At 38.8% G+C, this 26,084-nt stretch overlaps 1 protein-coding gene and 1 long non-coding RNA gene across 6 annotated transcripts in view; one reads left to right on the top strand and one right to left on the bottom strand.

The window, feature by feature from the left end:
* LOC140629403 (outer dynein arm-docking complex subunit 2-like) overlaps positions 1–26,084 on the bottom strand; it is a 200,155-nt gene that overhangs the window by 58,218 nt on the left and 115,853 nt on the right. The window contains exon 13 of one of the 5 annotated variants that reach the window (XM_072818854.1): positions 6,629–6,693. The exons of the other annotated variants lie outside the window; for them this stretch is intronic. Within the exon in view, the coding sequence (XP_072674955.1) occupies positions 6,629–6,693 (65 nt within the window). The remainder of the gene's footprint in view (positions 1–6,628; positions 6,694–26,084) is intronic. 5 annotated transcript variants of the gene reach the window in all.
* Positions 1–26,084, top strand: part of LOC140629406 (uncharacterized) — a 186,646-nt gene that overhangs the window by 77,420 nt on the left and 83,142 nt on the right. The window lies entirely within an intron of this gene.

Below are 26,084 nucleotides of genomic sequence, written 5' to 3'. Positions count from 1 at the left end.
AGTAATGCTGGCCTTGTAGAATGACTTTGGAATTGTACCTTTCATTTCTATTTTTGGAAACAATGTGAGAAGAATAAGTTTAGTTTTAGAAGATTAAGTTAAAGAAGTAACTCTTCTTTAAATGTCTGGTAGAATTTGCCTATGAAGCTACCTAGTCCTGGACTCTTGTTGGTTGGAAGATTTTTGATTAATCTTCCAATTTCTTTGCTGGTTATGGTCTGTTCAAATTTTCTATTTCTGTTCAGTTTTGGTAGTTTGTATGTTTCTAGGAATTTACCCATTTCTCCCAGATTGCCTAGTTTGTTGGCATATAATTTTTTCATAATATTCTAATTGTATTTCTGTGGTGTTAGTAGTGATCTCTCCTCTTTCATTTGTGATTTTATTTATTTGGGTACCTTCTCTTTTCTTTTTGGTAAGTCTCGCTAAGGGCTTATCAATTTTATTAATTCTTTCAAAGAACCAGCTCTTACTGTCAATCTGTTCTACTGTTTGTTTGTTTGTTTCTATATCATTTACCTCTGCTCTAATCTTTACTATTTCCTTTTTTCCGTTGATGTTACACTTTATTTGCTGCTCCTTTTCTAGCTCTTTTAGGTGTAAGGTTCGGTTGAATATTTGAGATTTTTCTTGCTTCTAGAGTAGGCCTGTATTGCTATATAATTCCCTCTTAGGACTGTCTTTGCTGCATCCCAAAGGTTTTGGACTGTCATGTTTTCATTTTCACTTGCTTCCATGTATTATTTTTTTTTAATTTCTTTTTTAATTTCCTGGTTAGCCCATTTGTTCTTTAGTAGGATGTTCCTTAAGTTCCTTGTATTTATGGTCTTTCCAATTTTTTTCTTGTGATTGATGTCAAGTTTTATAGCATGTGGTCTGAAAATATGGATGGTATGATCTCAATCTTTTTGTTATTTGTTGAGGGCTGACTTGTGATCCAGTATGTGATCTATTCTGGAGAATCTTCAATGTGTACTTGAAAATAATGTGTTTTCTGCTGCTTTATGATGAAGTGTTAATATATCTATTAAGTTCATCTAATCCAGTATGTCATTCAAAGCCATTGTTTCTTTGTTGATTTTCTGCTTGGAAATCAGTGGGGTGTTAAGGTCCCCTACTATTATTGTATTATTATCAGTGAGTTTCTTTATGTTTGTTTTTAATTGACATATTTTTGGGTGCTCCCAAGTTGGGGACATAAATATTTACAATTGTTAGATCTTCTTCTTCTTCTTTTTTTTTTTTTTTAAAGATGTATTTATTTATTTTTAGAGAGACAGAGGGAGAAAGAAAGTGAGAGCAAATGGTGGGGAGGAGCAGAGGGAGAGAATACACAAGCAGGCTCCCTGCTGAGCATGGAGTCTGATGTGGGGCTCGATCCCAAGACCCATGAAATCACTATGTGAACTGAAAACAAGAATCAGAGGCTTAACTGACTGGACCCCAGGTGCCCCTATAATTATTGGATCTTCTCAATGGATAGAGACCTCTGAGAGATTTATCTTCCAATTCATGTTCCCTGAAAGCTCTCTTTTCTTTTTCTTTTTCTTTTTTTCTTTCTTTTTCTTTCTTTCTTTCTTTTTTTTTCTTTCTTTCTATCTATCTATCTCTCTGAGGATGTTCACTTTTTTCATTCTCTCTGCTACACTATGTTTCTTCCAAGCACTGATTTGTTTCCATTTGTTTCAGTTTTTGTCTTCTATATTCAAAACATTCTTCAGATGTTACTTGTTGGGTGAATAGAGAATTTGAGCACATAAATGGGGCTTGTTGGCTGTGTTTTACTGTAGGATAATCTGAGTGGTCTCAGGCCACTCAGGATTGTGCTCTCAATGAAAACACCGGATTAAAGGGGCCTGAAAAGCAGCTCTCATTTTCTCACTATTTCACTGGTCAAGGAAGAAGGGATGCCTTTTTCTTCCCTCAAACGTGTTATCTCCTTTTTAAGTGGCGGACCAACAAAGCTACATCTTCTCAGAGGGAACATCTTTTTCTAATTCACATACAACAGTTTCCCACAGCCACCAGAGGCCCTGGAAAGGCTGGCTGGGGTCTTCCCCAGGTCAGTATCTTGAAATCTTCTGTGTTGAGCTAGTCAGATTCTCCAAGGAAGAGCTTTTCAAACTCCAACCTGTAGAGGAAGGGACTCACTTGTAGGAATTTGGGACTGAGAAGGGCAGATCATCCATTTAGCTTCAGTGTTTATATGGTCACTTAATCTCCATCTTCAGTAGAATATCTTTACTTCACAGGGGCTGCTGTCCTCCAGTCCAGAGACTGTTTTATTTGGGCAGCTGCTGTGTTGGGAAAGGGCAGTGACTTACTGAGTGGAGTTAGGGAAGGGGCTCTAGCTTTTACTCAGTTTCCCTTATTATAGCCTCCATCCTGAACCCTACAGACCAATTCCAGAGGCACTTAGGGCTACCAGTTCTTAATATTTTGAGGCTTCCACATTGTAAGCTGGGTTTTTTCTGAGTTTCTCCCACTGTTGACTTTACATTCTGATTCCTGAGGTCTGCCAGGCAGTTGTCACTCTTCCACTGAATTTGAATTTACAAAATTTTGTTATTTTCTCCTCTCCAATTCTCCGTCTTTTTTTTAGTCACTTGAACGTAATGTTAGATTTCAGAAGGAAGCAAAAGTATATTCAAGAGTTTAATATGCTTGGAACAAGCTATAGGTTTTCTTCAGACTCCAGGAAAAATGTCCTGGATATCAACTCTTAATACAATGCCTGCATTTAACGTGAGTTATCTCCCATTGAGAAGAGACTGAAAGTCTATGTGGTTGCCTGTGTTCTATTGTTAGAACAGTTTTTGAGAGAGTATTTAGAAATATTTTTCTGAGAGAGGCTGTATATATATATATATATTTTTTTATTTATTTATTTATTTATTTATTTATTTATTTATTTATTTATCAAATATATGTATATATAAGTCTCCAGCTCAGACCATTCAATTGCCTGTTTGACATCTGCACTTGGAAAGAAAATACACTGAGTTTCACAGAGGATGAACAGAGCTCAATCCCTGACCCTTTCAAAACCTATTTCCCTATGGCCTCCACACCTCAGTTCATGTCAACTCATCTCTCTAGCTGCTTGGGCCAAAAACTTTGGAGTATCCCTGACTTCTTGCTTTCTCTCACTGCCTTTATCCAAGCCATGAACCGATCCTGTTTTACCCTCAAAATGTACCCAGAATCTGACCTCTTTACCTCTGCTGCGGTGATCTGAGCCACTATCATCTTTCTTGGATTTAAGGATGAGGCCAAATTTTTGATATGCAAGAAGATCTGGAGCTAACTTTGAAAGGTATAGCCTAGAGAAAACTGAATCACTCAGATCAGCAATTTGTGAGAATCTGTTCTTCTTTTTAAGAAGAAAAGGCAGAGAAGGGAAGAGACAGTAAAGTGATCCACTGGGAGAATGAAAGCCTAGTTCAGAAACGGCCATGGGTTTTTTACCAGCTGCCAAATGTAATACCTGTCTTGAAGTTGTTGGCATTGCTACAATGTATATTTCCTTCCATCACTACAAATCTTTGATTTTTTTAATTAAATTTTTTTGCTTTGTATACAATGACTTTATAAGAATGTTTTTGTTTATTATTCTCATCAAGGTAGAAGTTAGTGGGGAGAACAAGATAAAAGGGTGAAATTTGAAATCTATGTCAGCTCTGGGTACAAAATGCTTATAAGAATGAAACAATCCATAACCTGAATGAAATAATCAGACTCTGGGTAATACACAGAATTCCCTCTAAATTAGACATTGTCTAGGGCATGGAAAGCAGAGGGAAGCTTGAGCCAATATTTCCTACATGATCATGGGAATGGCAGCCTTAGCTAACATCTGAACTACTGACTATGGGTTTTGTTTGTTTTGGTGTTTTGTTTTTGTTTTTGTTTTTTGGTAACATGAATAAAATTGTGACTTAAGATGACATCTCATCTCAAAATAAAAAAAATAAACACTTTGACCCAAACAATAATGTCACCCATAGCCTCAGAATTTGACCTTCTCAGTTCCATTGATTTTTACCCCTACTCCATAAAACTCGTCAGCTATTCTCATGGTCATACTTGGGCCTTACTAATCCAGTAACTGTTCCATATCTGCCTCTAATTGCCCTCTAGCAGAAGCTCCAGGTTCTGGTAGAGACAGAACGGGACTGAAAACACAGGAGACACTTGTATATTCACAGTCTTCCTGCTCTTACCTACCTTCTGGGCTTCACCATGTCAGCTGCTTTTCCATCACTAAGTTTAGCTCTCTTTTCTCTACTATTCTCCTAACATACTGATATTACAAATTGAAATCCCAGATCCCAACTAAGCTTCTGGATAATGCACACATGTTCATGGTCTCTTATCTCAACTGGCTCTCAATTCTGGCAATCCACAAAGGTATCCTTTCTCATCAGCTTTTTTTCTCTGCAGCAGCTATTTAAAACTTTCTCTATTCTCCTCAAATTACCCAACTCACTACTTCAGTTCCCTTGCTCTCAGCCTGTGCCTTTGCCTCCTACTTGATGGGGAAAATAGAAATCACAAAAAGGGAAATTGCCCAGCTCCCTGTCATCTCGTGCATAGATTACCACTGCAATTGTGCCCATCCTTTCCCCCTTGCCATCTGTCATACACAAGAGGTGTCTCTCCTCCAGGCTAAACTCATCTCCATGCCCTCAAGCTCTGTGTTCCCCTACCTCTCCATTCCTCTAGGAGCTTGCTCCATATCATTCTCAGTCCGATACCTTCACTGGCTCCCCTCTCTTCCTGCACTTGCCAATGAGCACATAAGCACACTCAAGTTTCTACTGTCTCAGGACACAAAATAAACAAAGAAAAAACCACCCAATCTGCCTTTACCTCCCCTTTCAGCTACCATTCTTGTTCCCTCTTCTTCTCTGCCAAACTTTCCAGAGTGGCCTCACTAGCTGTCTTCATTTCCTCATCTCTTTTCTGAGGTTATTAGAAATTGCTTTGCTATGAATCTAGTATGTGCTTTTTGTTCTTGTCTTTCTTCACTTTTCAGTTGGTCCCACTGGTTATGTCCTTGTTCTCAAAATAATCTCTCTTCTTGACTTTCCTAAAATAGCACTTTCCTTATTTGTTTTGATTTTTTCTCTTTAATACTCTGCTTGTGTGTGTGTGTGTGTGTGTGTGTGCATAATCCTCTTTCTTTGCCTTCGTGGTATGACTCAGGATATCATATCAACCCTCTCATTTTTTCTTTTCTCTATATACCCTCTAAGAGAAATGTCACCCAGTCTCATAATTCATGGACCATGGCTTTCAAAGCTGTTGTTAAGGCTTCATAAAGATACATAGGCTTCATAAAGCTATGTAAATATGTGTGTGATATCACATATACACATATATCACATCTCTGTATCTTTCAAGATGTTCAAAGCCAAAGTTCCTCAAAAAAAAATTCACAGAGGTCTTCTTCAGCAGGCTTCAGTTAATATTTTTTATCTTTTTTTTCATCTTTAGTTTCTAATTTGTTATCAGTGAACATACATTACTTATATTATTTAAAAAGTCATAACAAGTGGATTAGCCAGAAAGAAGTGAGACCCGCAAAGGAGATGAAGAGTCAACAAAGAGGTGAAAGGAGGACCAGGAGACTATGGAATCACAGGAGCTAAGGAAAGGTGGCACTTTAAGAAGATGGTGGGATCAATATTATAATGAGACTTAGGGAGATTAAGTAATTTGAGGACTGAAAAGAATACCTTGGATTTGGATACTTGAAAATTCTAGAGATTACCAATAAAGCAATCTCAGAATTTTTGAAGGTAAAAGCCAATGGAATTGGCTGAAGAATCAAGGACAGCTGGAGAAATGAGGATCTCTAGAGAATGAAACTCCTCTGATATGGTGGATTCCATAGTGGATGTGATCAACTGATGGTGCAATATGAAATGAGTAAGTAGGCAATGAGATATTAAGATTAAATATGCAGAAGTTAGAGGGAATAGCCAATGTCAAAATCTCCAGCTTTTGGAGATAAAATGAGATCATGAGTATAGTGGAGTATAGCCAGGAGAAGGAACACGCAAAGACAAGAGAGGTGTATAGACTGAATGTAGTTAAGGATAAGTTTGTAGGTGTAGGACAGAAAGTCAAATTATTTTCTGCCTGTAACTCAATTTTCTTTTTAATCTTGAATGCAAGTTCATGTGAGTAATATCCCTACTAAATACAGACGTAGGTCTATAATTGATAATTTCACATGGAAGTATTTTAAAACAATAAAAGATAAGCGCCATTTATAAGAAGGTATTTAGCTTAATTACCTTAAGAAATTATCATTGGAAAGATTTTGGTTTGGTTTACTTTGCTCTAGCAAATGCTAAGAATTTATAAAGTCTGATGTCAAACTATAAAATTATATCTTGCCAAGCTAAGAAAAAATTTAAAATTGTTTACTATAAAAATAAGGCCAAGCATTATCTCAAAATGGATATATTAAAAGGGATAATGATTTCCACAATACTCCTCAATACTAGAATCAGTCTGAATTATTAATGTTATATTGTTTGCATTTATATTTATCTCCAAAAACTGGCACATTATTAGAAGGAATTCAAAACCAAAGACATGTTAATATTTAAAATACCTTACTAGATATAGAATTCGTCCTGCATGGGAGCAAAAATGGAAAGATATCCAGAAAAGTTGAAGCTGAAGAATTGAAAAGGAAAAAAAAAATCCTTTAGTGAAACCACTTTCCCAATTTCATTTTGATTTCTTTTCAGCTTTAAGAGCAGCTTAATATGGAAAAAAAAAATAAAGCACAAGGCTGGAGAGAAGAGCCACATTTTTTCTTCTTCATTGTCAAAGAAATAGCTTTCCCTGCTCCTACTAAATTGGAACTAAGCTCATAAGGATGAAAATAAATGACTAATTTCTTGGGAAATAACCTTAAATGAAAGATTCTTTTTGCCCAATGGTTGCTTTTCTTAAACTCCAGTTGACTTAACCTCATTCTCAAGGCCTCTTCTGGTCTTCCTTTCCTTGCACCCTACTGGTATCAAGTGTGCCTTAGAAGTCTGTCTCATCACTTGCTACCCATTTGGGAAATGTTTTCCTTTTGTGATACAATTTGTGGGAAGGAATAAGTCAAATGTGATTGTGCTTACTTAATTTCTCTTTTAAAACCCACCGAATGTTTAAGATTTGTAAAAATGGCAACCAAAAATATGACCATTAATTTTGCAAAGTAATGTTTCCAACAACTCTGACAAAAACTCCTGATAATCCTTGAAGTTTTTAATATATGCCTAAATATTAATTTTAGTCTTCTCTTTTTTGCTAAAATTATTTAAAAGGATACTTCTTAGTGTCATCTGTGTAAGAATTTAAAATTTCAGTGAAAGAAACTGAATTAATTTTATTAATTAATGAACACAAAGACTGTGTTCATTTCAGAGCCCACCTTGCATGGTTTTTGCTAGGTTAGCTGTTTAGAACTTCAGGGCTGGCCCTAAGCATGGTATTTAGGCCAGTGATTTTAAAAAAAATTTTTTTAAGCAGTGGAAATCTTTTCCTCTCCTGCCCTCAAACTGAATCTTAACTATCCCATGAAATTCATATATACATAAATATCATATGTAAGACAAAATGGAACATCTGAAGAAAAAGTAGGGCTTGGGTTCCTAGAACTCTGCCTATTTCTTCTTGTTTTTCATAGTGACTCTCTGGTACCTTCTTTGATTCTATGATATGCAAAAAAACCACTCATCTTCACCATAGAAAGAGGGCCAAACTTTGGTCTCCATGCTCATTTTCTAGAATTTCTTTCTCACTGCAAAACACCTCTCCTTGCTTCTCACTCCTCAACTGGTGATGTAAGCTTGTTCATCATTTGTTCATTCCACACAGATCTGCCCAATCTACACTTGTACCCTTTCAACAACTATCCCAAACCACTACTTGCACCACAATCCCAGAAACTCAGTCCCTCTATTCCGATAGTCTTAGCTAGACATTTGGTAGAACACAGTTCAAACACATTGCTATTGAGTTTTACACGAGTGATAGCCTTGTTTACTGTTCCCAGATTTGAAAATTTTTGTTTACAAATTTTAGAGAAGATATTTTTTAAGCCAAATACTTAGTCTACAGAATTTCAATTATATACCAAAGTGTTACATTTTTTAAAAGATTTTTTTTATTTATTCACCCTGTCTCTGTATCCTGAGAGAACTGGAATGGGTCACATCCCTAAGCTGATTCCAGGACCAGTCCAGAGATTCTGATCAGACATTTTCATAAAGTCATTCCTTCAATCTTACTTTAAAATCTACTTGGATCTGGGTTACTAAAGTAGCTTATTTGTATCAATACTAATTTTATGTTAATCTAGCTTCTTCAATACACATCTTACATTTCTGGGAAGATTTTACGTTTTTTTTTTTAATTTTTTTTATTTATTTATGATAGTTACAGAGAGAGAGAGAGAGGCAGAGACACAGGCAGAGGGAGAAGCAGGCTCCATGCACCGGGAGCCCGATATGGGATTCGATCCCGGGTCTCCAGGATCGCGCCCTGGGCCAAAGGTAGGCGCCAAACCGCTGCGCCACCCAGGGATCCGAAGATTTTACTTTTAAGTAAATTTTTTCTCTATTACATCTTTTTGGGTATGATAAGCAGGTGGGGCAGTTCTTTGTTTCCTGTGTCAATCAAGAAAATGTTGCTGATCACCTGTGATGGGATGTGATGTGAAAGGCACTATAGGAAAGGCACAGTCTAGCTCTCAAGAAGTGTACAGGGTGAGAAGCAAGGCATATGGCAGCCAGTGGCCCAGGGTAATAGCCCTCTCTCTGCCTTGTGGAGGGGAACCCAGGAGACAGAGAATAAATGACTTCCCAGCTTTCTGGTTGTTGTGCCCAGTGACTCAGGGAATGGGTGGTGGGGAAGATCTCTCCCTTTACAAAGCAAAGCCCAGGCCAGATATAAGTGAAAGCTCAGGCAAGCTTTCTCAGATCATCATCACCCAGTCTTTACCAGAAATGACATTCCTCCACTCATTCCACCATTAAAGATCCAGGAGAGGCAGGGAGGATAGGTATCCCTTGGGAAGGATGGAACTAATAATAGCAATAGCTAAGATTTCAACAAACAATTAATGCCTGCCAGGTATCAGGTACTATTCAAAGGGCCTTATATATGTCAATTCATTTAATGCTCTCAACAAACCCAAAGTTAAATACTATCATTAATAGTCTAGTGTTACAGATGAGGAAACTAAAGCATAGAGAGATTAAGTCACTTGCCCAAAGTTGCAATGTTTGGGAAAGCCAGGATTTGAACACAGGCTCCAGATCCCATGCTCTTACCCATATATACACACTGCATCCCTTGGTGTAAGTACCCATGGAGAGGGAGGTGGTCTGGCCTGATTTCTGGACCTGGACTCCCGGGGCTAGCACTTCCTGAGGTGTGTCTAGTTTTCCCTGGTCCATGGGCCATCATGCCTGCACCTGATCTTGAAATCTGTAGTCATAGTCAACTGCCTCCATCAGCAATTCTTTCATTCAATGGGGCCTCTCTGTTCCTGAAAACTCTCCTGTGGGTCTTATAGGAGCATGTGGCTCCCTTGTTTGCTATGTGTAATCTGTGGGGCCAGGATCTAGCTGTGGTTGACCTTTTAGATGCCCACCTCCACCAGTGGTGGACCATTGCTCCTACACCATACTGGTTTGCAGTCAAACACACTCACAGCTTCTCCTGAAGGCTGAACCCCTTACTTTCATCTCTGTGTCTTCAGGGGCTAACACAATCAACATTACTTTGAGGTTAAGATGCTCTGCATATTGAGTGGAGGTATGAGGTAACTAGGTGATGGGCATTAAGGAGGGCATTTGATGTAATGAGCACTGGGTGTTACATGCAATGGTGAATCACTAAATTCTACCTCTGAAACTAGTTATATGCTGTATGTTAACTAAATTGGACTTAAATGGGAAAAAAAAGGTGCTCTGCATATTTCAGCTCCAGCAACAAACAAAACTGAGATTTTAAAAATGCCCTTCTGATCCTTTTTTTTTTTTTTTTCATTTCAACTCATATTCCTTTTCAAAAGTGCTTGAATTTTTTTTTTCTGGTCCAAAATAAAACTTAACCAGCTACTCTTTTGTCTGGGCACAATGACACTGGATCTCTCTGCTTAATATTCCTCATAGCTTACTTGTGTTCACAGACTGGATTTCATTGTGTATGTTTTTTTCTAAACTGTTCAGTGAGATTATTCCTAGGACTGACCCTTCAAGAAGGCTGCCCAGGAATGGCTGCCCCCTCTATCTGTTCTCTTGTCCTTGTGTCCCTGTCAGGTTTCCTGACCATAGCAAAGCTTACTTATTTTGAATTGCTTTGGTGCAGAACTTTGTCACAAATGTCCTAGAAACTTACATGACAACTGGTTTCCTCCTTTGGGGCACTAGAGGAGCCCTAAGCACATTGGATGAATTACCATAATACACGTAATCGGCAAAGCTATTTTTTCTCCTCAAGTGTTATGCCTTAACACAGAGTAAAAGGATTTACTTAATGTTGCATTTCAAGAGGAGACATTCACAATTAGAATCTTATCCTCTCCATGATCCTATGGTATGTTAAAGTTCTCATGTATTAAAACTAAGGGGATCCCTGGGTGGCGCAGCGGTTTGGCGCCTGCCTTTGGCCCAGGGCGCGATCCTGGAGACCCGGGATCGAATCCCACGTCGGGCTCCCGGTACATGGAGCCTGCTTCTCCCTCTGCCTGTGTCTCTGCCTCTCTCTCTCTTTCTCTCTCTGTGTGACTATCATGAATAAATAAAAAAAAATTTAAAAAAAAAACTAAGTATCTCTTTTCAGCCTATCAGCTTACTCTGACATAAGCCATTACTATGAAAATGATCTTAATGAGCATTAAAATTATAAGTAGCAGAAATAATTTTAAAATTATTTCAGTAAAGTCAAGTGTTTATGAAGAAAGTATCAGTGCTAAATGGCTTTCCTAACTTGGTAGTGGTAATTTTTAAAGTTAAAAGCTTTGAAATTTTTACCTTGATGCAACAAACTGGCTTTCTCTTTTTCCCAGCCATGCTTTTTGAAGTTTTTCACATACCACAAAAATACATAATAAGGGATAGTTAACTTCACTCTGAACCCCAGCTACATGACCATGACATATTTGGAGGTGACTTTGAGGTGCATTCCCAAATATGGTACAATGCTTTCTAAATTTACAGTCTGATTTCCTGCTGCCAGTTATGACTGCCAAATGCTACTGACAGTGCGGCCAGTTTGTGGTGTCCCTAAAAATCATCAGCAATTTGAAAACATTAGCGCCCGGCAATAGTCATACTTTGCAATGATTGCCTGTATTTATCACCTTACTTTTCCAGGGTACAAACTAAAAAAAAAAAAAAAAAAAAAAAAAAATTCACAGAGAAAAATTAAACTTCTCTAGCAGAGGGAAAATATAGAGTTGAAAAGTCAAATGCATTATAGGATCCCAACCCCTTTCTGTATTGTTTAAAAACAAAAATAAACAATTTAAGCACTGGGCTTCTGTGGCTATGCAGAAGAAAAAGATCATAAATATGTACCCTCCTCAAATGCTGCTTTTGTTTGCCTTCACATTTGCAGAGCATTTCGAAATATTAGTATTTCGATCCTAATTGTGGTTATGTGGCAGTACTAAAAATGGGGAGAAGTTCATTGCTTCATTCAGCAGATATTCACTACGTTCTGCACCATGGCATGAACTGTGCCTGGCAATGCAGAAGTGCATGACACAGGCCTGGCTTCTGCCTTCAGGAATCTTATAGTCTCCCGAGACAAACAGTGATGTCCATACAACAGAGAAGAGGAGGCAGTGCTAGGAGAGCACATATGTAGGCAGGCAGTAAATACAGACTCCCCGGAGGAGCAAGAGTGAATCCAAAGCCCAAAGGATGGATGTGAGCAGTGCAAAGTGTGGTATGGGCATTTGGAGAACATTCCAGACACAGGAAGAATGGTGGGGCCACCTACTAGAGATTTGGGTTTGTGCGGAGCCCAGAGGCACCAACAGAAGAGATGAGTAGCAGTCAGCCCCTGCTCTGCTCTCCATTTGTACATCGTGGCAAGTAGCTGTCTCCCATCCAAGACCATGTGTCTGTCTTTTCATACAAAGGTACCAAATGCTTGCCAAATCAACTCCTATGAGTAGGTTAACTTTTTAAAAAGTATTTTATTTTTTTTGAGAGAGAGAGATAGTAAGAGAGCAGGGTGGAGAGGGAGAAGCAGTTCCCCTGAGCAGGAAGCCAGACATGGGGCTCGAACCCTAGACCCTGGGATCATGACCTGAGCTGAAGACAGATGCTTAACCTACTGAGCCACCCAGGTGCCCCTGAGTATGTTGAGTCCAGGATAAACTATTTTCACATACAGACTCCCAAACTTAGTGGTTTAAACAACCTAGAAGTTTGTTTCCTCTCATGTGACACTGAGCAAGTGGTCCAGGGGCAGTAACGTGGCTCTACCACTGTCAGTGGGTTGGCTAGAGTCCAAAGCCACCCAGTGGTCTCTATTCTTTAGCCTTCAGGAGTAGGGAGAGGGATGTGACCTGGGATACACATGTGAGCCTTGATGTAGGGCGAGAAACACAAGTAGCGTGCATCACTTCTCACTTCTCATTCACAGGGTCATAGCAAGATTCAGGGGAGGCTGAGAGATGTATCCTGTGGCTGGAAGCCATTTGCTGTGCTAAAATTAGCATCAAAGAGTGGAGGAGGGATGTGGGTGGACACTCAGCAGTCCATGCCACAAGGGCAGTGAGGAAAGAAGGCGGGTGTGATGGTAGAGAGGCAGGCAAGAGTCCATCACATGAGGCCTCATTCAGAGCAAAGGAAACCATGTTAGTGTCTTAAAGGCAGTGGTGGATTTAGGAGTATGGTATTTGCTCACAGAAGAGGCTTTTGCAAAAGCCTTGATTGATCAGGGCAGCCACAAGCCAAGGTTTTCTACTGATTCTCCCATTGAATTGTCACATCACCTTCTTCACCAAAAACCCAAACACACATTCGGGGGACACATATCTGAGTCATATGGTCTCTGAAGAAATGGCTTGAGGACTTTTAACAGATAGTTGTGTGTAGTTAGACAGAAACCTGAAATATCCTGTGTTATTTGGCTTTATACTGTCAGTGACCGTAGGGCGTACTCTGAGGTTACACCCAGTCACAGAGGTCCCAACAAAACACACAACCTAAGGTGCGGAGGTGGCCACGGCAGCACATTCCTACCTGTAGATACAAGTGTGGCCTCTGCATTGTGGTCAAGCTACAGGAAAGAGCTAAGCTAGAGCTACCCTCTAGGGGGGCACAGTACTGCCTGCAGCCTCTCTGGGGAGCTGTATTTGTGGTCAGATCCCACCATGGATACAGGGCTGTCCACACAGCATTTTTCAGGCCAGCACGCCAAATTCTGTCTACACTGGGAACATCGAGGTCAAGGACTTTGCTGCTGTCTGATTTGTTCGGTATACAGGAACTGGACTTGAATCCAGGGAGAAGCCTGTTAGAAAGCCACCTGCCCCACACCACAGCTCAACTTGGCAAGATGCCACTCTTTTAAGGATAGCAGCAGCCATTCTGATGCACCCGCTGCGAGGCAGGCTCTTTATATATATGTAAGTGTGTGTGTGTGTGTGTGTGTGTGTGTGTGTATATACATGTCATGTTATATAGAAAGATGTATATATTATATATGTCATTTTCATCCTCTCAGTAACTATTTGAGGTACATATTATCATCCTTTTAGAACCATGGAGCCTGGGAAAGCAGGGTGACTTGGCAGCTGCACCCATAGGCAGAATTCAAACCCAGTTCTGATGGCACCAAACCCCAAAAATTTTACTGCTGTGTTATTTATTTAATTAGTAAGTTTCTTCCTGATATTTAATTTTCTAAATTCAATCAATGGACTGGCTTTGGGACATCTGTTTAAATTATACTTATATAAAAAAATTATACTTATATATATTATATATGGCTATCAACTAAAATGATCTTTTCGGGGCACCTGGGTGGCTCAGTTAAATGTCTGCCTTTGGCTCAGGTTGTGATCCCAAGGTCCTGGGGTTGAGTCCTGCATCAGGCTCCTGGCTCTGCGGGGAGCCTGCTTCTCCCTCTGCCTCTGCGTCTCTGCCTCTCTCTCTCTCTCTCTCTCATGAATAAATAAATCTTTAAAAATAAAAAAATATGATTTTTTCAAAACCTACCTAAATTTGCATGCAAATCACTGGCTATATCCTATAAAAAGTACATCAGAAAATTCTGATGCTCTTATTCTTAAAAAATGGCTTTTGGCAGCTTTAGTGCCTATAGGCTGCCTGGATTCTTGTCTTAAGGCTTCATTATCAAATCATTCTTTCTATGATAGGACATCATTTCTTTTAGGATAGCAATCAATGAATGAAAAATACAGAGAAGTCATGGCGGTGGTGTCCATTTAATTACTAATAAGTGTTATCAACTGATTAATAGTTAATTTCTGGTTAATCATCAATTATTAATTTAATTGAGTTGCCAGAGCTAAAACTTAAAATGGAGCTGAAGCACAGAGGACTGATTTAATAAAAGTCAAACCTAACCAGGAGAGTTAAGTGAATCACAGCTAAGCCTCAAAACTAGAAATGGGGCTTCTCTCAACACAGGGTTTTTGAGATCAGTCCATATTGTTGCATATGTCACGGCTTGTTCCTTCTCATTGCTGGGTAGTATATTCCATTGTATGGATGTACCTGTCATTCAGCCATTCACCTGTTGAAGGACATTTTGATTGTTTCTGTGTTTTGGTGATTAAGAAGAATGCCGCTATAACTATTCACAGAGAGGTTTCTGTGTGCACGTTTTCATTTCTCTTGGGTGGATAGCTCGGGGCAGAGAGGCTGGGCCATATGGTAGGTGCATGTTTAATTTTGTAAGAAACCAGCAAGCTGTTTTCCAAGGTGGCTGTATCCTGTTGCATTCCCAGTGTGTGAGCAGTATATAAGGGTGCTGGTTTCTCCACATGCTTGTCATCACTTTGTATTGTCAGGCTTTTGAATTTGCGCCATTCCAGGAGCGTGTGCCTGTTTCTCAAGAAGTTTTGGTTTTCATTTCTGTGATGATTAGTGATGATGATTTTGAGCATCTTTTCATGTGCTTGTTTGCCATCCATATATCTTTGCTGACATTTTGCAAAGTTTTGAGTTATCTTCTTACGTTGTAATAATTTTTTATGTAATTTGAATAATACAACTCCACTAACAGATATGTATGAGGGGGGACTTGCCCTAGTTTTGACAAGAGAGCTGGACTGAATGTTACCTAAGTCCAGATCTTGAACACTCAACTTCCAGACCCAAACTCCCCCACTATGAGAATTTCTGGGACTTGTGCAAACAAAATGGAGGGCACATTTTGGTGCAAGAAAGGTATATTCATCCAGATATATATCCGGACATATGATAATTTGTTGTTGACACACGGTTTCACCATAAAGTAAAGCAGCATCTTTGCTTCCTCTCCACGTCTCAGTAAGCATGCTGCATTTCCATCTGTGCAGCCCTCTGACCATGCAGCATTGTGCCAGCAGACCTGTCCCTAGCTGATCATGCAACACATCTTAGATGTGTTTCTACTTCTCTTTGGCAAAGATGACAATTTTCAAAGAGATTTTCATTTTTACTTTTCTGCATGCAAGGTGGAGTAAAATCATCCAGTCAACATTCTTATAAGTAGTTTCACTGGCAAGTGACCATCTGAGGAAAAAAAATACCTTTTGGAATTTATTTTCACAGAAATGTGATCAGATCTCCCCCAATCAGAAAAGCATGACCTAGAGAAAGTATCAATATTTGCACTAGTGTGCATATTTTAAGTTACTTCTTACCATAAGCAGAGGTAAAAATACTAAGCCCCATGTCATAAAGAGACCCCCCCAAACAGCATGTCAGTTTTCACTGCTGTACATGGAAAAGAGGGGTGCTTTTCTAATTTTTTTCCTCCTTGGGGATTCAAACTTAAAACTTGGGTTATAAAGAATAATAGCTTCAACTTTAGAAATATTTTTCTTACTTTTACTCATGGATAACTAAAGACCTAGAGAATGAAGTGCTTTTTCCCAAAAGCATATTGCAAACTAGGATATTATAAACAAATCCTAACTTGTTAACCATAAGGATAAGCCATTATGTTTGATCACTCCTGAACCACAGGCATAGTTGCTCTGATTTCGATCTGAAAAAGCTATAATTAATTTGATTTTAAAAATGTAACTTTTGTTTAGCACCTGTACTTTTAAATTTGTGTCCAAAGACATTTCAAAGAGACATCTTACACCATGGCAATAGGTTGGAAAATACAGAGAACACAGCTCCTAAGAACCCAAGAGTTTTGTATTTTTTTTCTTAACAAAAACTGATTGATCCTGAAGGAAGTGAAAAAAAAAAGGAGCCTTAGAAGGGAATGTTAATGCATGCATATTTTTGGTACATTAAAGACTCCAACGTGCTAATTCAAGCACTGTTTACTTTTCGTATATAACAGGATTGCTGTTTTCAAGTGAAAAACAGAAGATATTTTCTGAGTGCCAAAAACTACTTATTCATGAAGTCTGAAATGCCATTATTATTATTATTAATTCTTATGTCTAGCATCTGTGAATAGCTTCTTATACGAGAAAACCATTTTGGGTCAGCTGAAGGCCAAAAATAATGAGCTGGCCTCCTGCCTCTGTGTATTGAATCAAGTAGCTGCCAATTAATAAAACTGATTTTTTTTTTGTTCCTGGGGTAAATTTCAGAAAATGAAAACAAACAGTTGTTGGTGCTTTTCATAAATTTCCAATGGAAAGAATATATTTTTCACAAGTTTAAAGACTGACTGTACTATAAGTAACCAAACAATTACGAGAAGCCGCCTGGTGTATTTCTGTGGTTTAGCAAAAGGGCCAAGTCGGAAGGAAAAGACATTCCTGGCATTTTCTGAAGCTAGATAAATACAGAGAAGAAATATAGATGAAAGATGGAACTGCTCTGCACAGTCCCTGCCAGATTCCTCGACTTTTTGGCATACTGATTGAATTTGGCAAATGTAACCAGTAACAATCTTTTCCATTAAAAAGAGCAGCATATACTTTATTTTACCATGCTGTTTGTGTATTTCTGACCCTCCCAAACTGTCTCTCTGTTTTAGAAAGTGATTCTTTCTGCAGAGTTGGCTGCCACTTCATTTATTTGAAACGGATCATTTATCACCAAAAAGGCTGCAGGGCACACCTACTGTTGAACAGCTCCAAGAGACCTACAGCTCGGCAGGAAAAGTGTCTTTTTCTAGACCGAAAGATCCTTTAACATGTGCCAACAGCATCTTATGCCAATCTAATGCCTTGATATCCAAACCTGTGTAATTTTGAGGAATCCTGGACTGTACAGTTTAGACAACATAAGCTACCCAGTCCTGTCATTTTCTTTTATTTGTGATCAGAAAAACTCTAATGTAGCCTGATATTCCTAATTTTGGTAACATGATTACATTAAGAAAAAGAATAACTCTCCAGCCCCAAGTCTAAATTTCATGGACTCCAACACTTCTGAGCCCTAATGCTTTTTTCTTATCTGGCAGTGATACTATAGTAAATTTATTAGGATAGGTAAGTAGCAATCTCTAGAAATACAATGTTGAGAAGCAAATACTAAGGCTTTGGTTCAGCTTCCCCCAGTTTAGGGAATGGAGGTTCACACCTGATAGGCCTCTTATGCAACTCAGATGGAAATGACCTTTTGTCCTTACCTTTCATTGGCTTCTTCTAAACTAAACAAAGATTAGGGTGTTCACCTGTTGCTATGAAGTTTCTGAATACAACATGATAGACATGTTTTGGTTTTTAATCAGCCAAAATTCAAGCAGCCTTTGTGTGGTTGGCAGTGATTTGTGTTTGTTATTGCTCTTATGCTATTTGCCATCTCATACACCCTTTCTTAGTCATTAAGTAGCAGCTAATTTAAAGCAAGGGAAAAACATTAGCTTGGTGTATGTGCCAGATAAATCCTGTGGTTTCAATTTACTGTTTGGAGCCAACAGTGACAGATAAAAAAATGAGAATCTGTAATTTGCCAAGTTTAAAGTCCCAAAACCAACATGTGAATACTTCATAGGCTTATATGTTCATAAAATGAAGACTGCATAGATTCAAAATGCATATGAGTGTTGTTTCTTACACTTCAAGATGACAGATAATAATAGGCCTCATTTAATCACAAAGTATTGGACAAAAAAAAAAAAAAGCAAAAAAAAAAAAAAAAAGCAAAAAGTCACTGTTTAAATTTCAGAATGCTATTCCATACGAGTGGTAGGTCCAAAATATTCTCAATAAAAATTACAAATAATTACTTTCCACATTTTATAACTTACATCCATTTAATTCACAAAGGTTGCTTTATGAATGAGTTTTTAATAATAACAATAGAGCTAGCCAAAGCTGTTAGCAAGAATTTATAATTTTAACAAACATGGCATAACTCTTTTTAGAAATACTGGGTAAGGGCAGCCCCAGTGGCACAGTGGTTTAGCGCCGCCTGCAGCCGGGGGCGTGATCCTGGAGACCTGGGATAGAGTCCCACGTCGGGCTCCCTGCATGGAGCCCACTTCTCCCTTTCTCTGTGTGTGTGTCTCTATGAATAAATAAATAAAATCTTTAAAAAAAAATACTGGGTAAAATGACTTTTTTTTAAAATTTTTATTTATTTATGATAGTCACACAGAGAGAGAGAGAGAGAGAGAGGCGCAGAGACATAGGCAGAGGGAGAAGCAGGCTCCATGCACCAGGAGCCCGATACGGGATTTGATCCCGGGTCTCCAGTATCACGCCCTGGGCCAAAGGCAGGCGCTAAACCTCTGCGCCACCCAGGGATCCCTAAAATGACTTCTGTACATCTTTACAAGACTTGCAAAATAACCTCACAACTAAAGTTATATAACTCCAAAACACCCTCAATAACAGCATGATAATAAAAGAGTAAATGTTAACTGCCCTAAAATTTTCTCCCATTATTGGTCCAGAAATCCAAATCCTGGCTTGTCACATTAGTGCACACCCTTTACGGTATCTGCCCAGCCCACCAGGGATGCTCTTGCCTGCTCCTGTACCTCACCCCCAGGGCAAGCCTTGGAAGCAGTTCTGTAAATGACACACTGTTTCCTTGTCCATACTGATTGGATGAAAGGTGGATACTCTTCCTGAACTGGGCCAGTCAGATCCCCCTTCCCTGAAGTTTCCGAATTGAGAGTGTGAATAGGGGGCACCTGGGTGGCTCCGTGGTTGAGTGTCTGCCTTTGGCTCAGGTCGTGCTTCCGGGGTCCCAGGATCGAGTCCTGCATCGGGCTCCCCACAGGAAGCCTGCTTCTCCCTCTGCCTATGTCTCTGCCCCTTTCTCTGTGTCTCTCATGAATAAATAAATAAAATCTTTTTTAAAAAGTGGGAATACTATGTGGCCTCACTGGGTTGACTGGAGAGTGAAGCTTGGGGACACAGTGGAGGAAACCACAGAAAAACAAGGAAAGCCAACTGATGGAGAAAGAATAACATGGAACAGATACAGATGACAGATGAGGAAAAAAATGTACTAGAAAACCTGTGAGACCCTGTCTCAGTACCTTTTTAGATCTGGGTCTGCTACCTTCTTGCTTGCTTTTCTTTTTCTTTCTTTCTTGACTTATTTATATAGAGGGATGGGGGAGGGAGGAAGGGAGAGAGAGAACACGTGTGAGCATGAATGGATGGGGCAGAGGGAGAGGGAAACAGAATCTCAAGCAGACTCTGCCTGGATCCCAGGACCCTAACATCATGACCCAAGCCAAAACTAACAGTAGGGTGCTCAACAGGCTGTACTACCCAGGTGCCCCTACAGCTTCGCTGCTTTCTTGCCCATGAGATGTTAAATATCTGTGTATCTTCTTTGGCACCCAAGCTTATTTGTGTTGTTTACATTGCTTGCAATTTATTGTATCCCAATTGATCCTGCATTCTATCTATGGGGCTTTGGACACATCGCTTAGACTATTGAACTAAAGCTTCACAAATCCTTAAAATGGGGACAGTATTGCCTGCATCACAGGGTTCTTGCAAAGACCAAATGAAATAAGAAAGCACCTAACCCAGCAATGACCACTCAGTAATTGGCTGCTATTTTATTTTATTTTATTTTATTTTTTTTTTTTAAAGATTTTATTTATTTATTCATGATAGTCACAGAGAGAGAGAGAGGCAGAGAGACACAGGCAGAGGGAGAAGCAGGCTCCATGCACCGGGAGCCAGACGTGGGATTCGATCCCGGGTCTCCAGGATCGCGCCCTGGGCCAAAGGCAGGCGCTAAACCGCTGCGCCACCCAGGGATCCCTTGGCTGCTATTTTAAAGAGATTATTCTATAACTTCCATTTTATAAAATATATACAGCTATTTATATTACATATTTGTTAGTCAAGGGAAAGCACTGCAACCTCTTATTAAGCCTAATATTCTAATATTTGCTAATTATTCATTTAATGGGTGATTCCAAATTGTTTGGTGAAATTTAAAATAAAGAGGGGCTTCCTAACAACTATTACCACTATAGTATTTCCCTCTTCATAGCAGAAACCTTGTAAAAAAAAAGTTTGTGAATAAATCCATAATTCTTTCTTTTCTCTTAATCTCGCATTTAATCTGTAATGAAGCCCTGTTTAGGCTGCCATGTTCCCATGCACTTGACAGCTCACCAGCTTCCTAGAGGGTTTTTGCCAACACCCTTTCTGACCTTCTCCCTACAGACCTCTGAGAGTGATCTTCAAAAACACAAATGGGATCATATCACTGTTCACATTAAAATTTTTCAATAGCTTCTCAGTACCACTAGAACAAAATCCCAATTCTTTACTATGGTCTGGCATTCCCCATGTAATCCAGGCCCCCACCCCCATCCCTCCAGCTTTCTAAACACATCTTGTGTCACTCTCCCATTCAATTGTCACTTAGCCTCAACTGCCTTGATCTTCTTATAAGTCCTTGGAAACTCTAAGCATATTCCCACCTTATGGCCCCTGCACATACTTTCTTTCTGCAAATTCTTCTTGTCTTCATCCTTTATATCTTAGTTTAGATGCACCTGCTCCAAGATGCTTTCTCTGATTTCCTGGTCTAAATAAAATATGTTAGCCCTCTATTACTCTTCATCCAGCCCCATTTGTTTCCTTCATAGCATTCAGCACACTTAATAATTATTTTGTCCATTTATTATTATTTTTTTGACCAGGACCTTCTTATAGCATTTGAGAAAGCTATGAGGCCTGTAGTCCTACTCTTTTCTCCTGAATTCTGGGAGTGATGACGAGGCCAAGTCCTGCCTGTGTGGAGGATCTGTATACTGTGACTTTATTCTACCCCTTTGCAAAGGGTTATCTTTGTGAAGGAGGAGTCATCGCCTGGATCAGCACTAAACATATGTGGTCATTCTTGATTACACTTTTCAAGAGGTCTTGCCCCCAGTTAGCAGTGCATAATCTCCTCTGATTTCAATAAATTAATAACCAGCCTATGGAAATGAAGTAGAGTGGAATCACTTCTTTTCACTAATAGTTATCAATCTGCAATCATTTGAAGGATTATTTTGCTAAAAGGGAAATTCAGAAGCATATAAAATTACCTTTAAATAGATTCTATAAAGCAATAGACTATTTCCTATAGATTAACTTAAAGTGGAAACTAAAAATGTGGTACCTGTGGTAAAATCTTTAAATAAATTTAAATGACAAACTGAAAGGGAAAGTCAAGTCAGCTAAGTTATTACAATTATTTTTTTAAAGATTTCATTTATTTATTTGTGTGAGAGAGAGACAGAGAGAGCAGAAGGAAGGGTAGAGAGAGAGAGGGAGAGAGAGATTCTCAAGAAGACTCCATGCTGAGTGAGGAGCCCCACAGGGCTCCACCTCAGGACCCTGAGATCATGACCTGAGCTGAAATCAAGAGTCAGATGCTTAACCAACTGAGCCGAGGAGCCAAGTGATTAAAATTCTGAATATTTATCCAATATATTGGATATTTATCCAATCCAAATATTTATCCAAGTTTGAACATTTGAACTCTCATCTGGCATGAAATCAGTACAGCAAAAGTAATTGTTTAGTAATAATTATTAAAACCAATTATCAGTCAGTGCATAGGTCCACCAAAAATCATGTCAAGAATGCTCATAGCAGCACTATTTGTAATAGGCCTAATTTATTCTCACTTAGTATGTAGAAGATTATTTAAAAAGCATTATGTTCAAGTTATCCATTTGTAAGTTTCTCAGAATGTTGAAGAAGTACTCTATAATTTGTAAACAATGTAAATGTCTGCAATTATACATAATGTGTTATATATTCTCTAGAATAGATGAGAAACTAGTATCTAAAATAAATTAGAAACTGGTGTCACAATTTAAAAAGTAAGAGGCTGAAGTCACTTATTATGGAATATTAAATCTTAACAGAAACATCCTGCTTGCACACAAATCTGTACACAGATACCCTAAGGGTTAGGAAAGAGAGCTGAATCAATAATAATTTACACATCATTCCAGTAATCTGTGTAAATATACAAAATTTGAATACAATTATGATGGATGCTGCAATGGCTGCCCAGTATAACTGAGTAGAAAAGCAATTGACTGATGAAGAATATCTCTACATACCACAGTTACCTAAGAGACAACTATAAAATTTGGCATTCAAACTTAATAAATTAATTTAAACAACAAATAGTCTGAATGTGGACTAATTCATCAGAATCTAGGATATCAGAAGAGTGTCCCCATGAAATATGAAGTCAACAATATAAGGGCAAATAAAGTTGCTTTCTACTGAAGAAAGTAGAAGACTTATGAAATTTTCTCGTCTAGCATGTGGTTTCGGATAATAATATGAAATACTTAAATAGTGTTAGAAAAGTTATAGTGACCACATGTCCCAAATCAGAAATTTTAGCAATGTATATAAAACAGTTTTATGCATTCAGCACACTTATAACAATTAAATCACATTTATACATGTAACATACCTTTAGGGTCCATCCAAATCAACTTTATAGAAAATATTAAAACCATATCAAATTCGGATAATTAATAAAGGCAATCATGGAAGGAATACTTTAGCAACATTTAATTCCTTTTTCTAAGTTTAAGTGTACTCCTTATCCAGTGCTTCTCAAGCTTTACTATGAATATTAACCATCTGGGAATCTACTTAAAATGCAGATTCTGATCCAGTAGGTCTGAGGTAGAGTCTGAGATTCTGAACTTCTAATATGCACCTTGGTGCTCCTGTTGCTTCCTGTCTGGCACCACACTTCGAATAGCAAGTCCTTAGCCATTGGACTGTTGGGAGAGACCAAGAGCAAGAAAAAGCCCCAGACCAGTTGCATCCAAGCCACCGCAACTTTGTCCATTTATTCCAGGGTGCCATACAAATATCCCATACTTTTCTGCTGACAGGGGAAAGGTTAGGAAGCAGTGTTTTAGAAGACAAACATATAACATATATTTTGATAAACTTTTGGAGGCAATACCATTAGTTGGCTTGGCCAGGGGTCCGGCATACTGGGTCAGGTCTTCCTATTTTAGGAGAGTATTTTAAACTGGTCAACACGTCAATTTGTCTTCTCTCAGTTTTAGGAACTTATAGATATATTTTTATAGCATTAGCAGAAAGTTCTCCTTGTTTTCTTTTCTTTGATGAGGAGCAAATCAAGTGCCCTAGGGAGATTGTCTTCATGCTTGCAGGAATACAGCAAAGTGCAATTCTATAACTATATGCCTATCCCAATCTCTCATGGGCCAGAGCCACACTCATCCTGTTCAGCATGACATCATACACTGGAGCATTCTACATACACAGTTGTATTTGTTGAGGGGATTAGTTTTCCATGTAATGGCTTACTCATCCTCAGGCATTCTTTAACTTTTTTCTTTGAGAAGGCTGATTTTTATTTCCCTTGCATTTAGCGTCATGGACCAATGAATATAAATGATAGTCTGCTTCTCTTGCCACTGAAACTCCTGTGGATCAAGGGTTCTTAAACTTTTGTGTGCTTCTCAGTTACCTTAGGAGCTATTGAAATACAGTTTTCAGGTCTTATTCATAGAGACTCTCAGTCAGTCCATTTAGGGTATGGCCCAGCAGTCTTTTTTTTTTTTTTTTTCAAACTCCATATTGCTCTAGACAGGTGGACTATAGACCACCCTTTGAGAAACACTGTGGCAATGCACCACAGTACATGAACGTGGCCCAGGAGTAACTGTTGGGAATGTTCCATAATACTTAAAGAGTATTGTGTAAGGAGAGATGAAAGCGCTGACTCGTAAGAAGTTATAAGGCTAAGAATGGACGCTATTATTCAAGATGTGCTAAGAGGCATGACCTTTTTATTGCAGGTATCCAGTTTGAACTTAGATTTTTAATTTGATTTCTTTCATTAGGGATTTTTCTTTTTACTGCATAATAATTAATGGCATTTAAGGTACCTAGAAGTCATCCCTTGGTAGTGGGGGACGTGTTTTTTTGTTTTTTTGTTTTTTTAAGATTTTATTCATCCATTCATGAGAGACACAGAGAAAGAGAGAGACAGACAGAGACACAAGCAGAGGGAGAAGCAGGCTCCATGCAGGGAGCCCGACGCGGATCTGGATCCCGGGACTCCAGGATCACGCCCTGGGCCGGAGGCAGGCGCCAAACCTCTGAGCCGCCCAGGGACACCCGGGGGGATGTTTTTAAAAGTAAAAATAAGATACATGAAAGGTGACTAGTTACAAAGATCTTAGACATTTGGAATAGAGCTCATGTAAGTGGTAGGTATAGAAAATTGACGTAGATTAGTGTAAAAGATTTAAATTAAACCCAAAGCTGATGTATTCCAGTTTTCTAGTTTCAATTATCTTAATTCTAAAAATGCAAATATAGGGCAGCCCGGGTAGCTCGGTGGTTTAGCACCGCTTTCAGCCCAGGGCCTGATCCTGGAGACCTGGGATCAAGTCCCATGTGGGGCTCCCTGCATGGAGCCTGCTTCTCCCTTGCCTGTGTCTCTGCCTCTCTCTCTCTCTCTCTGTGTGTCTCTCATGAATAAATAAACAAAATTAAAAAAATAAAATAAATTAAAATGCAAATATATACATATATGGGTATATACTTATGCATACAAACATATATGACATAAAATGTCATTAGTATTAACTAATACTAATATTTGGAAAATATAGCTACCCTTCTTAAAGTCTACGTAATAGAAATAACTTTAAAAAATCACAAAATCATATGGTTTTAACTACATATACCATAACTCTTACTAGTAATAATGCTTAATTAGCATAAAGCTGCAAAGACAGCAAGCAAGACTAGAAAATCCTGAAAACCAAGGAAAGAAACAGAGCATTTGGGATGCAGGAGGACGGCACCATTCCTCCATAAAACAAGTATGTTCTCTGTCAAGTCCTATTCCCCCTTGTGCCTTCCGAGACAGCTGCTCTGTCTCATAAAGCAGTTTCTCAACCAGGCTTAGTCTTTCAAACACAGCCTTACACAGCAGCGTCCACACCCACACACTGCTTTACCCTGCAGTGGCCGTTAAGAGAACAGACTGCAGAACCAGATTTCTTGGGTCCTTTCCTTATGACCTGGGTGATTCAGGGCAAGTCGCCTAATCATTATGTAACTCAGTTTCTTTACCTACAAAATAAAGATAATTCCCATATCACTGGAAAATGGAGAAGACTAAATAAAAGGGTATGTGTGAATGGCACACAGGAAGCCAAATAAAATGAAAATGATATTACTTTTATCACTATCTCTTTTGCTCTACTTACATGCAGCTCTGTTTTTCATCTTTTCTCACCTTTAGCCTTCAGGAAGGGGAGGGAAATTTATTCTGCTGGGAATGTGGTAGTGGAGACATAAAAGAAGTAAGATGGATTCATTAGAGTGAAGCAGAGCTAGTATGGATGAAGGAGACAAGTGTCCTATTAGCTCAGACTGTCTGAGACACATTTGATTT

Source organism: Canis lupus (assembly GCF_048164855.1).
Source record: "Canis lupus baileyi chromosome 5 unlocalized genomic scaffold, mCanLup2.hap1 SUPER_5_unloc_2, whole genome shotgun sequence".
Taxonomy (NCBI): Eukaryota; Metazoa; Chordata; class Mammalia; order Carnivora; family Canidae; genus Canis; species Canis lupus.
The sequence above is the reverse complement of the archived record's forward strand: the minus strand, read 5'-3'. Positions and strand labels throughout refer to the sequence as shown.